The following is a 15,735-nucleotide window of genomic DNA, read 5'->3' on the forward strand; positions in this document are numbered from 1 at the left end:
TCATTGTTACTTCGAATTGTAGAAATGCATAATTCATTTTTAAATATTTTATTTATATTCCCCATCACCACTACTGTAGGACTCCTAGGGGCATTATATACAGGAAATGAAACGGGAAAAATTGTAATTATCAATTGGTGCAAGAGACACAAAATAAATGCATCACCCATATCACCTTTGACCTTTTCATATTTCTGAGTTACCAATCAATAGGTGTCCTTGCATTTTGATATTAGATGCATATAAAATAAAGTTTGTCCAGACAGCAAAAATTTATTTATTTATTTCAAGAATTTACATATGCTTAACTACAATAGTCTCTAAGTGGTTTACAAGATGCAGTACAAAAAAATAAAAATCAATTGAAATTATAATTGAAACTTCAGTTAAATTGCCCACTGTTTCAAGTGGTGTTAATTATCACTAAGGATCAGGCAGGGGTACTATAAAACAAAACAAAAAACCTTTATTTAAGCAAGCTTTAACTCCTAAGTCTCTGACCCTCCTGCTCTCTCTATACTTTCTGTGCTGAATCGCTTTCTGGTAGCTGTTCCCTTAACTTCTGCCTTCCCTCTATCACTAAGTCTCTCTCTCTGCCTGCTGTCCTAACTCTCTTACTTAGTTTCATGTACATTGATACACTCACTGGATTTTTTTTTAATAGAAATGCAGTATGTTCTGGAAGTTCAAGAGATGGGAGGTTGTCTGACCTCAGCTGAAAGGGAGTTCCATAAAATTGGACCCAGAATACAAAATGCACATGTCCTAGCACATCCAAGCCATGCATCTGTGCCATGCCATTAACAGTGACTCCTGAAGAACACACTGATCAGGCAGAGATATAAGGGATTAGGTGGTCCTTGAGGCATCCTGAACCCAAATTGTTAAGGGCCTTGTAAATTTTAGGTTTCACCCCACTTATGTGGAGGTTATGTTCTGGGCCCTCGTGCAGTTAGGGCTGCCATATTTCAAGGAGTAAAAATCTGGACACCCCTAAAGCTGTTGAGTTTTTTTTAAGGAAAACCCCAAATTGTTGAACCGAAAGTTGTTGAGTCTATTTCCCCCTGCTCTCCTGCACTCTCTCTCTCTCTCTTGAAGGAATGATTGCTGGGTGTGGAACACACTTCCACCCGAAGACAGGCCTCAGCTGTCTGACCGCGTGACCTTCGGGTGTGGAGCACACTTCCATCTGCAGACAAAGCCACAGCTGTCTGAACATCATGCCCTCTATCTAACCTTTACTCTCTTAGTGGTCTGGCGTGCCCTGTCTGTGACCTTTGTCTCCTTCATCATACATTCTTCAAGGGGAAAATGACGCGGTGGAAACAGGTGCCAAAATAACTTTGAACCACCCCTCGATCTCAGGATTGGAAGATGTGTAAAGGTCACAGCCCAAAATGTATCTGACTGGTTTTACATATTGTGCTAATAAAAGGAGCCTCTACAGAGCTAGCCGGCAGCTTGTCTTGAAGCATGCTTGCCAGCGTGCTTCTGCACAGCTCACCTGCATCCAACCTCCTGTCGTCCTCCGTTATTCCTACATCTCTCTCTCACCACAACTCTCTCTTCAGCTAGAGTTGGGACTGGCTGGAGACTGGAGGATAGGTTGGAGGCTGGATGCAGCTGCTGTTAGGTAGCCTAAACAAAGCTCCACATCTTAACACTCTTTGGGACTTCCTCCGCCTTCACTTATGTCCTCTTCAGGCTTCGAAGAGAGTCTCCTGGTGAGCCATGAGGACTCTCCAGCTCTCTCCCATCCTTTCCTGGCACGATTCCATTTATATTATTTCCCAGCACCACACATATACAAGGTCACGTGTGATTGGCACACACATAAGTGAGGGGGATGCCTGCATTATAAGAATATTGATCCTGGCCTGCTAGCATATGGACAGCCACTGCAGACTTTTGAGCACTGCAGTTATTGGGGGAGATAATCTGTTCCCCTCAACAATCTAGCACTAGCTGCAATGTTTTGCAACAGCTGGAACCTCTGAACCTGCTTTTCTCACCTTGTCCACAGCTAGTGTTGTGAGGTGAGAGTGGGATTAAGCCAGTGCATTTTTTCTGGGGGGGACACAGGGGTATCCATACCCCTAAACATTTTGTGAATCTAAGTTTGGCCTCATTCAGGGGCAGTGTTTCAATAAGAGCAGGAAAATGAGAGTACCTCTAAACATTTTTTAAGGGAAAAACGCGCTGGATTAAGCTAAGGAAATGGAAGAAACCATTGCTATGGCCATGTTATAAATCTGACTCTTTAGCCAAATAATTTGAATACATAGAATAAATTTTCCCTGTACTTCCTGAAAACCCACCTAAAATCCCCATGGCAATTCAATTTCTAAATCCTAAAGAATGCAGGTAGCATTATGTATCCTCCTGAGTAATAAAAATGAAGTTATACATATATAAAGCACCATTTTTAAAATTTGGCATGAAGTATTACTTATACAGAAATCCAATTTTTACATAATGCATGGAAAGTTGGTTAGCTGAGAAACTGGCCCACATGTCTGAAAACCGATGAATTTAAAAAATTTGTTACGGAATAGAAAACACTTCCCGAAAGCTATTTTCAAATTCAGCTTGCAGTTCTCTTCCATATTCCACCATGTCACTGCCCTAGAAAAAAAAATTAAAATGTTCACTTTGATATGTGTGGAGCTTGTTGCTTTATTTGTTTAAATTTTACCATTTTGCTTCAAAACACTTACAACAAGGGAAGCTATGTATTTAAATATTTCTGCTGTCCTGCTCTACCAGACTATTCAGGTTCTTGTTGGCACCTTATTCACCAGTGCAATGAAATAGTAGATTCTCAGTTATTTATACAGATGACTCTCAATTTACACCGGGGTTACATTCTGAGGATAGAGCATAAAGCCAAAATCGTGTATAGTCAAAACACACTGGGCTCAGTGGCAGGTGGGATTACCAAAGTATTTCCCCCCAGATGCCTACCTCCTATTAATTTCTTTGTATTATTTGTTGTCAAGTGCATAAAGCTTAATGCACACAAGTTACGAGTTACTTTTACTGTAAAAACCACAGACATTCACCAAGCTTTTAAAGACAAAAGGGGTTCCAGGTGGCAGTGGTGGAGAAACGGGAGTGCGGTGGGGGCAGACCACCCCGGGTGTCACCACTGGGGGGTGACAAAATGCCGGGCAGCACTCAGTGTGGGGCCTGCAGCATGCCCGAGCCACTCATCTCTCCTGGGAGTGACACAGTGGCTTGAGCACCCGCAGGCTCCAACCTGCCCAAACGGTCCGCCCGCTGCCTCCCCCTCAGCTGTAGGGCGGCTGAGTGAGAGAGGAGGAAGGCAGACTCCTCAGAGACCCTGAGGTGTGTCCTGCTCCAGCTTGCGCCGCTCTAGGCGCCTGATTGGCTTGCTCCACCGCTGCCAGGTGGAATTCTTGGGAAATGCATGAGGATAATAATAATAATAATAATAATAATAATAATAATTTATTTATACCCTGCCCATCTGGCTGAGTTTCCCCAGAGCGGGCCCTCCAAGTAGGCCCTCTACCAAGGCGGCCCTCTGCCTGGTTCCCTGTAACCTCACTTCTCGCAGTGAGGGAACCGCCAGAAGGCCCTCGGCGCTGGATCTCAGTGTCTGGGCAGAACGATGGGGGTGGAGACGCTCCTTCAGGTATACAGGACTGAGGCCGTTTAGGGCTTTAAAGGTCAACAGGAACACTTTAATTGTGCTCGGAAATGTACTGGATTGCTGACTATGAGACACTGTGATCATTGTGATCATTGTGAGAGGGGTTGTGAGCATGTGTGAGGGAGGAAGAAATGGAAAATGGATTAAATCACCTTTCACTTTTCCCTACCCTGATTATTTTGTTTTTTATTTCAATTAGAATGGAAATATAATTTTACCTCCTCTACTCACTCCTCATCTTTAAAATGCACTGGCAAGGAATTGTAGGGGAAAGAGAGACTGGAGCTCACCTCATAAAACTTATGGAAATTTTTGAACATCAGGCGCATATCTCTTACGAAATCTCCCACTGCGTTGTATTTTTCTTTATGCAACTTCTCTGCTATGCGCTTGAGCCACATGGGTCTCTTTATGACGGCATTATAATTTTGTATCTGTTAAATCAGCACATCAGAAAAGAATATTTGTAGAATTTCCGGCAATTTCAACTCAGGCACTTGTAACATTTTAAAGAACCATTTCTGCATCAATGTCCCAAATATTGTAGTCAACAAGACTTACTGTAGCTGGATTGTCAACAAAAAGAAAACTTTTAGGCTGACACCAGATCCTCAAAAGCAGGAACTCGCATTTCTATAAAACAAAAGGAACTGATTTTTAAGGGGACTCAGATAAAATAAGGATCCCATGCCAATAAATATGCATGTGTTATATTTACTTGGAAATAACTCCCAGAAATTTCAATGAAATTTGTATTCAAAGAAGTGTCCTTAATATATATCACAACCAATATAATGTTTCCTTGGTAATGAGACTTTAGTTATCAATTAATAAATTGTAATTAATCATCAGGTTTTAATTGCTTAGTTCATTGATTAAATGTACATATGTACAAAACAAAATTTAACATAAAATTTGAATTTTATTTTATTCTGATGCATGTTTTTCTTTAGAACTTTGGCAAAAGCAATACAGTGGTACCTCGGGTTACATACGCTTCAGGTTACATACGCTTCAGGTTACAGACTCCGCTAACCCAGAAATATTACCTCAGGTTAAGAACATTGCTTCAGGATGAGAACAGAAATTGTGCTCTGGCGGTGCAGCAGCAGAGGGAGGCCCCATTAGCTAAAGTGGTGCTTCAGGTTAAGAACAGTTTCAGGTTAAGAACAGACCTCTGGAACGAATTAAGTACTTAACCCGAGGTACCACTGTAATATCAACACTGAAAGAGCACATGACCAACTATTTCAGGATGGTGCTAAAACCAAAATTTCCAAGACCCTCTTTTCTAGCAAGCCCATCATATTTGTTTTTTAATAGAGCAGTAACAATAACTTTGATAAGCAAAGCTAGCGATGTTGGTCCGTATTGCTGCTATTTAGTAATCTTAAATAAATATTATGTACTTTTGTGTGTTGATTTGGAGCCTTGCCTTGGTCGAAACCCAGTGCCTCAGATCTCTTTAGTCACATCTGGCTTTTGTGTAAGTCAGTGGTTTTCAGTCAATGTGCTGGGCAACACTGGCCTCTGTCCCTCTTGCCTTCCCTCCCTTCCTCTGATGCCCTCTTGTGTCTCTGCCTCCCAAAGGCTTGTGCAGCTGTTTGTTGCAGCAGCCCTGGCTGCAAGCTCCTCAGGCAAATGGTGCCTTTGGGACTGGCTGGGGGGGGGGCTTCCCAGGCCCCTGTGGGGCAGTGTGAGGAGGCACCTCTCTTTGAGGCGGGGGGGCAGCTCAGAGATCAGGAGTGGCGGGAGTGGCTGCCCGGAGGACTCCCAAGGAGAAGGGAGAGGAGACTGAGAGACCCCTCCAGAAGGGAGGGTGTTTGAAAAAGGATGAGATGCTGCTGGCTCTGCAGGCAAGGGGTGACATAACTGGGCTCCTGAGCCCCACAGGGGTGCCACAGAAAGAGTGTAGTTGGTCAAGGGAGCCATGGACCCAAAAAGGTTGAAAACTTCTGGTGTAAGTGTTTCATTTTGCTGGAGGCTTCAGGCAGTAGAAAGTGGTGATTTAGCTGTCACTTTTTGGAATCTCAGTGAGCCACAGGCATCCTCTGTAAGAAGGGGGGGTAGCACCATTGAAATACTTTATTGTCACTTGTACAATTTGTATACAGTGAGATTACACAAGCACCCCCCACTCAGCTCTCTTAGTCTTAATTCCCCTCGTTTACTGATGCACACCCACCAAACCTGAAAGTCAGTTGCCTTGTTGTTATCTTTTCATTCAGCAGCCTAACAGCCCACGGATAGAAGCTGTTCTTTACCCTGTTGGTGCGACTAATCATGCTTCTATATCTTCTGCCTGAGGGCAGGAGATCAAGAAAGTGCCGGCCAGGGTGTAAATCATCCCTGAGAATTTCTCTCACTCTCCTGAGGCAACATTCTTCCGCTATTTCATCCAGCGGATTCACGGAACGGCCCATAATATCTTGTGCTTTGTTCACCACCCTCTGTAGGCACTTCCTATCAGTTGATGTCAAACCAGCGTACCACACCATGATGCAGTATGAAAGGACATTTTCTATTGTTGACAGGTAGAAGGAGATCATCAAATGTTGATTGACATCATCCTTCCGCAATACTCTGAGGAGATGGGGTCTCTGTTGGGCTTACCTGTTGGGGGACTTGGATTGATTCTGAACCCATAAACCCTGACAGACGGTCTTTTAGATATTTGGTTCCTAAGCCATTTAGGGCTTTTATGCTAGTGTTAACACCTTGAGTTATATATTGGATAGCAGTTTCCTCTAAGGCTTAATGAATGGGAAACAAGGTTTCGATCATCCCAGATTTTTAAGCAATTAATGTCACAGCCCTATTTTTGCTATGTTTCCTGTCGTTTAACTGCAATAGAAAAAGGTTGATGTAGCTCACCACAATTGTCCTGCCACGCATCTGCCATTTCAGAACCAGGTGCTCTTCACGGGGACGGTCGCTTGCTGGTTCCGGGCATTGGCAAAAGGTGCATTTCCACCTATTTCTGGAAAGCAGAACAAAGTGTGATAATACCATTGAATGCAATTTGTATTTAATACTGCCACACTGGTAGTTGTTGATTATAATGTTTTGTGATTAATTCTGCAAGTTTGCCATACAACCAGGTCATTCTTAAACAAACAATGCTTTCAGAAAAAGACATAGGATAACAGATCCTTGGCTGAATAAGCATCAGAACCAATAAGAAGAAAAGACCTTAGTCAGAGGACCAGTCCAATACGTCTTGGCACCTGAGGGGTGAGTGAATATCTACATTGGGAACTAGGAGGGAATCAAATCAACCGTACCTGATGCTTGAAATAGAATACCTGATAGGAATCAAAGGAAATCAATCTTACCTGTTGGTTGAAGCAGAAATCAAAAGCTGTCATGGGGCAGGGGGAAAGGGGCTCACTCTGACTCATGACAGGTGGGTGCAGACCCCAGCAGACCCCAGAGGGCAGACCCTGCCGTTTCCTCCCTAGGTTTGGGAGGAGAGTAGCAGCATCTCCTGTTCACTGACTGCTGTGGAGGTGGAACAGGGTAGGCTGCCGAGGGGACATAATAACCAGCCTTCAAAGAGCATTCCTTTGAAGCCAGATCAGCTGCCCCTGTGGATCCTGATGTAGGCCAAATTGAATAAAATATGGGGGGGGGGGGGTAAGCCCTGCCCCACATGATCGAACACATGATGCAGTGCACCCACACCATTTGAATGGCAATGCCCATCAATGTTTGGGGTGCCCAGCTCCCTCATCTTTTATTGAGGGGTGTGTGTGAAGGCAACTTGGCCCCTTGGGAATTGCCTCACCTTGCCTCCTGGGTGGGCCAGCCCTGGTTAGTCATAATAATTATTCTCATTAAGCACCAATGGGAACTAGGTGTTCTATAAAAGAAAGTAATGCTACTCAGTTGGCTATAACATATTACTGAAAACTACTGTTATAGTTTTGTTTACCTTAGCTAATATTCATTTCCCTGTTACAAGATGTTTTAATCTGTGCGGTTTTCCTTATACAGACTTGCACCTTAACTCCACATGAGAATAATATGAAAATTGGTGTGAAATGCAAACCACACTACTGCCAACATTAATTCAGATGTCCACAGTTGAGATGCCTAGAGCTTAGCAAGTTATTGTTGGGCTTCAAATAGATGCAGTTTTAGCCTGAGTCATGGGCTACAATTCATGTTGTGTGACTTTGCACTACTTAGCAAATATAGCAGATGCTTTAGTTGTAAGATATTGATGTTGTTAATACAGGGGTTTCCTGGCTATTTCATAGATCAGCTTATTACAGAAATTGAGGTGGAGGAGCTACCTTTTCTCAGCAGATATTTTCGGAATATGGCAATCTTCATGAAAGCATCTGGGGCATGAACTGCAGCATATCAGTGAATCTTCTTTCTTACACACAATACATACATCATCATGTTCAGACTGAAGAGGAAAAAACAGTCACTGTAAAAAATAAATTTATCAAAATGCGTGGGGGGGTGTGAGTTTCAATATGTGGGGTTTCTTGTACACCACCTTGTGAGGGCAAAAGCCCTGAAATGTGGTTTAAAAGGATATTCAGCTGGCAGACACATCATCATTACCAAAATACAGTGGTACCTCGGGTTACATACGCTTCAGGTTACATACGCTTCAGGTAACCCAGAAATAGTGCTTCAGGTTAAGAACTTTGCTTCAGGATGAGAACAGAAATCGTGCTCCGGCGGCGCGGCAGCAGCAGGAGGCCCCATTAGCTAAAGTGGTGCTTCAGGTTAAGAACAGTTTCAGGTTAAGTACGGACCTCCAGAAAGAATTAAGTACTTAACCCGAGGTACCACCGTAAACAATGGTGTGGAAAAGACGATTTTTTTAAAAACAGATTTTGTTATTTTTGATGCAACAAATAACCCCTGGTAGTTTTCTTTAAATATATTCAGTTTATTACATGATATATACTCAGCATCTTCCTATTTTCTTGGTTTAGTACTTATGTGACAACCTGAAGAGCAGGAAGCTAACACAGGTAACATTTATTGGACCCTAAAAGGTAAGCAGAGAGAGTGTTTATATAAGGTTCCCTCGTAAAATTACTCACTGTTGACTCACTGTTGATTAGACTACCACTGGTAACACTAATAAATAGCCATGACTGACTTTTCAGGTTCTGCCCCTGTTTTATTTATTTATTTTATTCTTTTTATAAGTTGCATATGTGAAGCTGTGCTTATTTTATCAAGACATTCTTCATTTTCTTGATCCAACCTTCCCCCAACATTTTTGGCAGGAAGCCAACACAGGTAACTTACTGGGCCCTATAATAAGCAGAGAGGGTGTTTGGATAAGGTGCCCTTGTAAAATTACTCACTGGTCATGACTGACTTTTCAGCTTCTGAATAAAGATAATGCCTCTATCTCCTGTTTTTGTTTTATTCCTTTTATAAGTTGCATATGTGAAACTGAGCTTATTTTATCAGGGAATTCTGCATTTTCTTGATCCAACCTTATTTGGACTGCTACCATAGGCTTGACCTTGATAGCTCAAATATCTCCTAGGGGAGAGCGAACTCAGGTAGTGAGTGCCAAAACATGGACACTGGGAAACAAGAGGAAGTCATCACTATGTTTGGGAAAACCTGGGATTTACAGCAGTGCAAACAATATTTAGGGAACAAACCTAAAGGATCAAAACCTCCCCAAATCAGCTAAGTCAGGACTAAACATGAACATCAATTACAGAATGTTGAGTGTCATTTGGAAAAAAATAGAAAAGGTGGTGATGGGAAGCCATTTCGGAGCCCCTTATATTATATAGGTGGGGCGGCCCCATTTGCTTCCAATGTCTGCAAAATACAGGCTTCTTTCTCTGCTTCTTTCACTAGATGCCCATTCTGAGCACAGGACTGGCAATATTGCTTGCACTCAGCAACATAGCAACTCCCACCAGGGCCTGGGGCAGACCAGAGTTGTTCAGTGTTTTTTAGGGCAGCCGCCGATTTCAGGGAAGGCAAGTGGCTCCGCTCAAAACACCTAGGAACCACCTTGCCACCCACAGGCTCCCCTGCCACCCAGAATCCCAAGGCACCGTGCTGCCCTACAGACCCAGGTGCCACCCTACAGATACCCCCCGGCGCCACCACCTGGCACAGACCACCATCCCCCATGCCCCTGGCTAGCTACACTAGTAGCTATGCTTGGTTGCCAAGCACACAACTGTCAGCTGGTTTTTGAGCACTTGGGAACCCAATTCAAGGGGCTTTGGCAGTGGGATGAGACGCCCGACCTGCCAATCATGTTGTGACATAATGGCACCATGTGGATTGTCCCATCTACCTGCCAAAGTTGGCCCACATGAGAGGCCAGATAAAAATGGCCAGAAAGGTACCCCATTACTTAGCTTGAAGCACAGCTTACTTCTTTGGCAGTGTGAGCAGTTGTAGTGGAAATTTCAAAGAAACTGTGAGCAGGATCCCTGCCTTTGACTAAGATTGCACTCTCGTGTCATGTTTCAATACTGTAAGAGTTTTGTAAAAAAAAATAATTGGCTAATGGATTGAGCCATTGTTGTCATCATTGGCACTAGATTTTGTCCTTCATGTGTGCCACCATCATTTTGTGGGGCAAGCAAGCTGGACAAAGAGCCTCCCACCACTATGCCTATTGAATTGCAAATCTCACTCACACATGAAGCTTCCTCTCTCTCATTTTTGTTTTTCTTTGTTATATATTATGTTTTGTATTGCCTTATTTAGATGTAAACTGTGGTACAACCATTTTGGGTGAGGGGAAGTTAGGAAATATCTAAATACATAAGTGAATAAATAAACTGTGCATATGCTAGTTTAAATCAAGTAAAACTGTTAAGGAAATGTTTACCATCGTTGTTGTCCTGTTGGAATTTTGTGGTGGATCAGGTAGCTGTCCGCTCTGAAATAAACATCACAACTATTAGGTTTACTGTGAGGCATAATCAGAATCACAAAACATCACCTGAATTTAGGAAGGGAACTCATAAGAAATTAGACACCTTATTACAGATATATGTTTAAAATAGAGTAGGAGAATATTTCATTCCGCTGGGACATTCTGCTGCTAACCTTAAAGTTGCCATGCATGAACAATGATATGTAAAAGTTGGTTCTGATGTGAAACTGCTGAATTACATTCATTTGAGCCTGAAGAGAAACAGTGGTTTCTTAGCCCACTGCAGATGTTAATTGACTCAGTACAGTGGTACCTCGGGTTAAGTACTTAATTCGTTCCGGAGGTCCGTACTTAACCTGAAACTGTTCTTAACCTGAAGCACCACTTCAGCTAATGGGGCCTCCTGCTGCTGCTGCGCCGCCAGAGCACGATTTCTGTTCTCATCCTGAAGCAAAGTTCTTAAAACCGAGGTACTATTTCTGGGTTAGCGTGGTCTGTAAACTGAAGCGTATGTAACCTGAAGCGTATGTAACCCAAGGTACCACTCTATTACTAAGGGCTCATCCACACTTATTTGTCCCACCGCTTTCCCCAGGGAAAACCTGCTGCTTGGGGTTGAATTGGAACAAATGGCAATTCATTTTCCTCTGACCTCACTGTCAGGTACAAGGAAACTACCTTGCACGCCTCCCGTCAGCAAGGGTGGGGTTGGGATAACAGATAGTCAGGGAAAGTACACTTTGTGGTTTTTGATGAAGCACCCAAGCTCCGTCTGTTTCTCTTGCTCTCTCTTTTTTCTCCTCCCTCTTTATTACGTAAGGGTGTTATGAAGGTAACTCCAGTTATATAGTGTAGAATTTGAAGCTATCATTATAAATCTATCTATTTATCTCCCACCTTTTTCCCTAGGGGACTCAAGGCAGCTTAAAAATAAATACTCATTTTAAGAATAAAATATGTGGATTTTTATCTGTAAAGCCTTAATGGTATCTTCTGAAATTCCTTTGGAGTTGCAAGTAAGAAAATGAGGCATTAAAATTACGGCTGTTACAAGTGAACTACATACCTTTATTAATGTGCCTAATGAAGTCTTCCCACATTTGATACTTCTCCTCCACCATTTCCAGTGTTTACGTCCTCCTTCACTCTCAAATTGTGATGGTGTGAACCACTTTCCATTGGAACCCTCAATACTTTTTCTTGAAACTCCTTTGACAAACAGAACAGTCTCATTAATGTTATGCACCTATACCAGGCAATAAGCAACCTCGGCCCGCCAGATGTTTTGGGACTACAACTCCCATGATCCCTAGTGAACAGGACTGGTGGTCAGGGATGATGGGAAATGTAGTCCCAAAACATCTGGCTGGCCGAGGTTGCCTATGCCTGACCTATCCCATTCAGTAGACTTCACTGAATAGAGAAAGAAGCCAAGATCGTGGTGTGGAAGTTGGAAAGAAACTTCAGGCTGATCACGGCTAATGCCAAACTTCAGGGCCCCTCAGAATGAACCAGCCCATCACCTCAGCTAGACTCCCTGCCACCTGCTTTCCTCCCTGTCCCTCTTGTACACAGTCACAATAAATTGTTTCTTTATTTTTTGAAAAAATGGGAGCAATCGCCAATTGCTTTTCATTCAGATTTATGGGTTGTGATAACTGCCATGTATAAATGTAGATTAATGCATTAATGATAAAGAGAATCAACATGGCACTGTTCTGTTACAAAAACAAAACATTTAAAGCTAAATAAAATCATTTAAGCATGCATAAATAAATAGGGAAAGATTTCAAAAGCACTGATTGCACCATTGTGGTACTGATGGAATTATTTTAGGCTTGCCCAGGTTCACAGGATACAGTGGAATATAATTAAAGAGCTTTATAGGATATTAGTATTCGAAGTATTCCCAGAAAATAAAAAATACTCACATACCACCCACATTGATGCCTCCTCCCCCCAACACCACACATTTATGCAAACACCAATTTTTAAATTTGCTATTGGTATCGCATCCCTTAAACAGATGTAATTATACATTTACTCTTCCAAATGATTACCTGTTGCAAATATATCCGTATGTAAAACGCCTTGTGCTGTTCCACAGGTTACGGGCAGTGTCGTGCCCTGGAAATCCAGACTTTGCTCTTGCGTCCCTTTTCCAAGATGAAATGAAGAAACGGATGTCAAAGGTTACAGTTCCCATATTTTGGGCTGCCAACAAATGACAGCAGTCTGAAGGCAACCTGCTCGCTGTCATCTCTGGAAGCTTTCTAATCATGGTGTGTCTTACGGCAACTCAAAAGAGGACCTACTAGTCGTGCCGCATCCAGAAAATGTGCATCTTATGGGGCCCAGAGAAGGGCCTTCTCTACTGTGGCCCCCACATTACAGGGGAATGCAGCTGCTCTGCCGGCTGGTGAAAACTTACCTATTTGCATAGGCACTCCTGGGCAATGATCCTTAGGACCAGCTTTACTGAACTTTGAATATGCTGGTTTATGTTTTATCGTTATTCTGGCGAACTGGTTTTATTTAGTAAACCACATTGTTATATTTCAAAATAAACATCAGCCTATCAATAATTTTCAATACATAAATTAATGCACAAGTATGTCATTTGTGGTGGCAGGCAGAGGACGGAAACAGTGAATGCATGGCTGTGGAAAGACTTGAACAAGGCTTTGTGGCTCAAACACTGACTATACCATTCCTCAAATCCAAATGAATTTGTTTCTTTTTGGCTATATATCTTTAAGGCTCAACTGGTAGGTTTAGTCCCCAGTACAAGATGATTTACCATTTTCTAGGCTTTCATATAGTGGCCGTAAGTCTTGATATGCTGCCAGGTTACTGCTGCAGAAGATCTCCTCTATTGCTGACAGATTGCCCTGAATGCTCTCAAGGACATCGTATACCACTCTTTGAATATCATTTGGATTTGCAGTTACCAAATCTTGCCAATTCTAGAAAGAAACAATACAGGGTTTTCAAATCTCTGTCTTCAAAACATCTTTTAGACTGAAAATACAGAGTAACTTTCCCATTTCCCACCAGATCTAACAGCAGATTATTTGGGTAATCATCCCAGCACAATCAAAGGAAGCAGAAATTACATTGACAATTTTCTTCTCCTTTGCCAAGTTCAAATACGTTGCGCAGCTTACATGTCTCTGAACACTAACATCCTATCCTATGCCTTTTACCAATGGCAGAGAAAGACTCAAGGCCACTTTTTCGGAAACAAGCCACAACCTGGATGGAATCGTAGAATCAGCGCCAAGGGCCTTCTGGCAGTTCCCTCAGTGCAAGAAGTGAGGTTACAGGGAACCAGGCAGAGGGCCTTCTCGGTAGCAGTGCCTGCCCTGTGCCTGCCCTCCCATCAGATGTCAAGGAAATAAACAACTATCCAACTTTTAGAAGACATCTGAAGACAGCCCTGTTTAGGGAAGTTTTTAATGTTAAATGCTGTATTGTGTTTTGGGGAGTGGCTGGGGAAACCTAGCCAGATGGGTGGGGTATAAATAATAAATTATTATTATTATTATCGTAGAATTGCGCAATTGGAAAGGACCCTGAGAATGATTGAGTCCAACCCTCTGCAATGGATGAATATGCAGCTGTCCTGTGCGGGGATCAAACCTGCAGTCTTGGTGTTATCAGCACCATGTTCTAACCAATTTAGCTATCCAGGCTGCTGCTATTTCATTTCATTTCACTTTTAATTTGTATACCATCTTTCTATATTGCTATACACAAGACAGTTTATAATATGAAGAAAAAACAAAATATACAAGGGCACACATAACAATCCGGTGCAAAACAAAGAAGTCATAATAAAAATATGACTTAAAAGAAATATCTTATATCAAATAAAGGAATATGTGATAATCAATTAGAATAAAGCACGGCACTCCCAAAGTATCAACAAATAATAATTAAACAGAAATTCACTCTCAACAAAAGCAATAAATCATTACTAAATTATAATCAATTAAAAACAGCAAATTTACAATGCATTAAAAAGTATGTTAAAAAATCGAATTGAGCAACAAAGTAGGAATTTAAGCAGAAAATAATTGCATCAGATACAATAGTCACCTTAAAATTTTCTTCAGAGATTATATTCTTGTCTCGCAGGCCATAGAGAAAAGGAAACAAATCTCTAATTGCAGCAGAAATCTCCATTTTATGGGCTCTGAACCACTCCAAAATTTCAGCTGAAGTACCTGGAGCAGACATACTACAAACAACACAAAACTATGTTTTAAAGACCTTGGAAATCATGTGGTTTTTAAACAAGCAAAATTAAGCATTACCTAGCGTTTATCTAGAATGATTCCGTTTCCAAAAATGAGAAACCCTATCATGGAATCCTTAGCTTTAGATCAGGGTGTGGAATTAATTGTGTTGCGATTTCCTCTTTCCACTTCGACGCAGGTTTAGGTGTTCCTTGCGAATAACACCAACCCGGGTTAATTTACCCTGGTCTTCTTCTGCATTTAATCTGAATACCCACCAGTTGCAGAAGGGGGGTTTCTCCGGAGTCTGTCGCTCTTTTGCGAGAGGGAGACTAGCGCAGACGGGAAGCGCGTTTCCCCCGGAGCGCCTTTTCCTTGCGGAGGAGACCAACCTGTCCCTTGACTTACCTTTCTGCTTTGACTGAGCGGAGATGGGGCTGTGAAGAATGGGCTGAAGAAAGCAGGAGGAGGAATTCCCCGTCCAGAAGAGCGAGAGAAAACGAAAGGAAACTCAACGTCTTCCAGTCGAGCACTGGCGCTGCCTGCTCTGAGCTGCGCTCGGGGAGAAATGAGGAACTTTGTCCGTTTCATGGAAAGGAAATCATCACGGACACAGACACAGAAATCAGAAAAGAAAACCGAAACTGGAGGAACGCTTGATGATAAACCATGAGTTTTCCCCCTGCCCCTGTGAATAAGATATTTCTCACGTTAAAAAAAATATTACTCTTGTCAGTCTCTGACTTGAGAGGCCCCTCCCATTCTCCATCACAGATCATGACCACAGCCTGCAGGTAAGGACTTGTGTGGGATCCAGTCCAGGGATTTCTGACTAGTTCCTTCAGTGCCTCTGAATGACTGTGGGTGATCTCTATGGTGTGAACTTAAAGCGATGGTTGAGCAGAGCCATGATTGATTGATTG

At 42.4% G+C, this 15,735-nt stretch overlaps 1 protein-coding gene across 1 annotated transcript; it reads right to left on the bottom strand.

Moving 5' to 3' along the window:
• Window positions 1-253: 253 nt before the first annotated feature.
• On the bottom strand, window positions 254-15,486 carry LOC308477596 (nuclear body protein SP140-like protein). The gene is made up of 11 exons (XM_081006329.1): window positions 15,221-15,486; window positions 14,673-14,814; window positions 13,372-13,537; window positions 12,632-12,727; window positions 11,638-11,780; window positions 10,524-10,574; window positions 7,975-8,093; window positions 6,551-6,656; window positions 4,238-4,309; window positions 3,967-4,110; window positions 254-2,625 (listed from the first exon to the last, which is right to left on the bottom strand). Exons 2-11 carry the CDS (start codon window positions 14,811-14,813, stop codon window positions 2,545-2,547), a joined length of 1,119 nt encoding a protein of 372 aa, XP_080862455.1. The 5' UTR covers window position 14,814; window positions 15,221-15,486; the 3' UTR covers window positions 254-2,544.
• Window positions 15,487-15,735: the final 249 nt, after the last annotated feature.

Source organism: Podarcis pityusensis, assembly GCF_964106645.2.
Source record: "Podarcis pityusensis genome assembly, chromosome: 5".
Lineage (NCBI taxonomy): Eukaryota > Metazoa > Chordata > Lepidosauria > Squamata > Lacertidae > Podarcis > Podarcis pityusensis.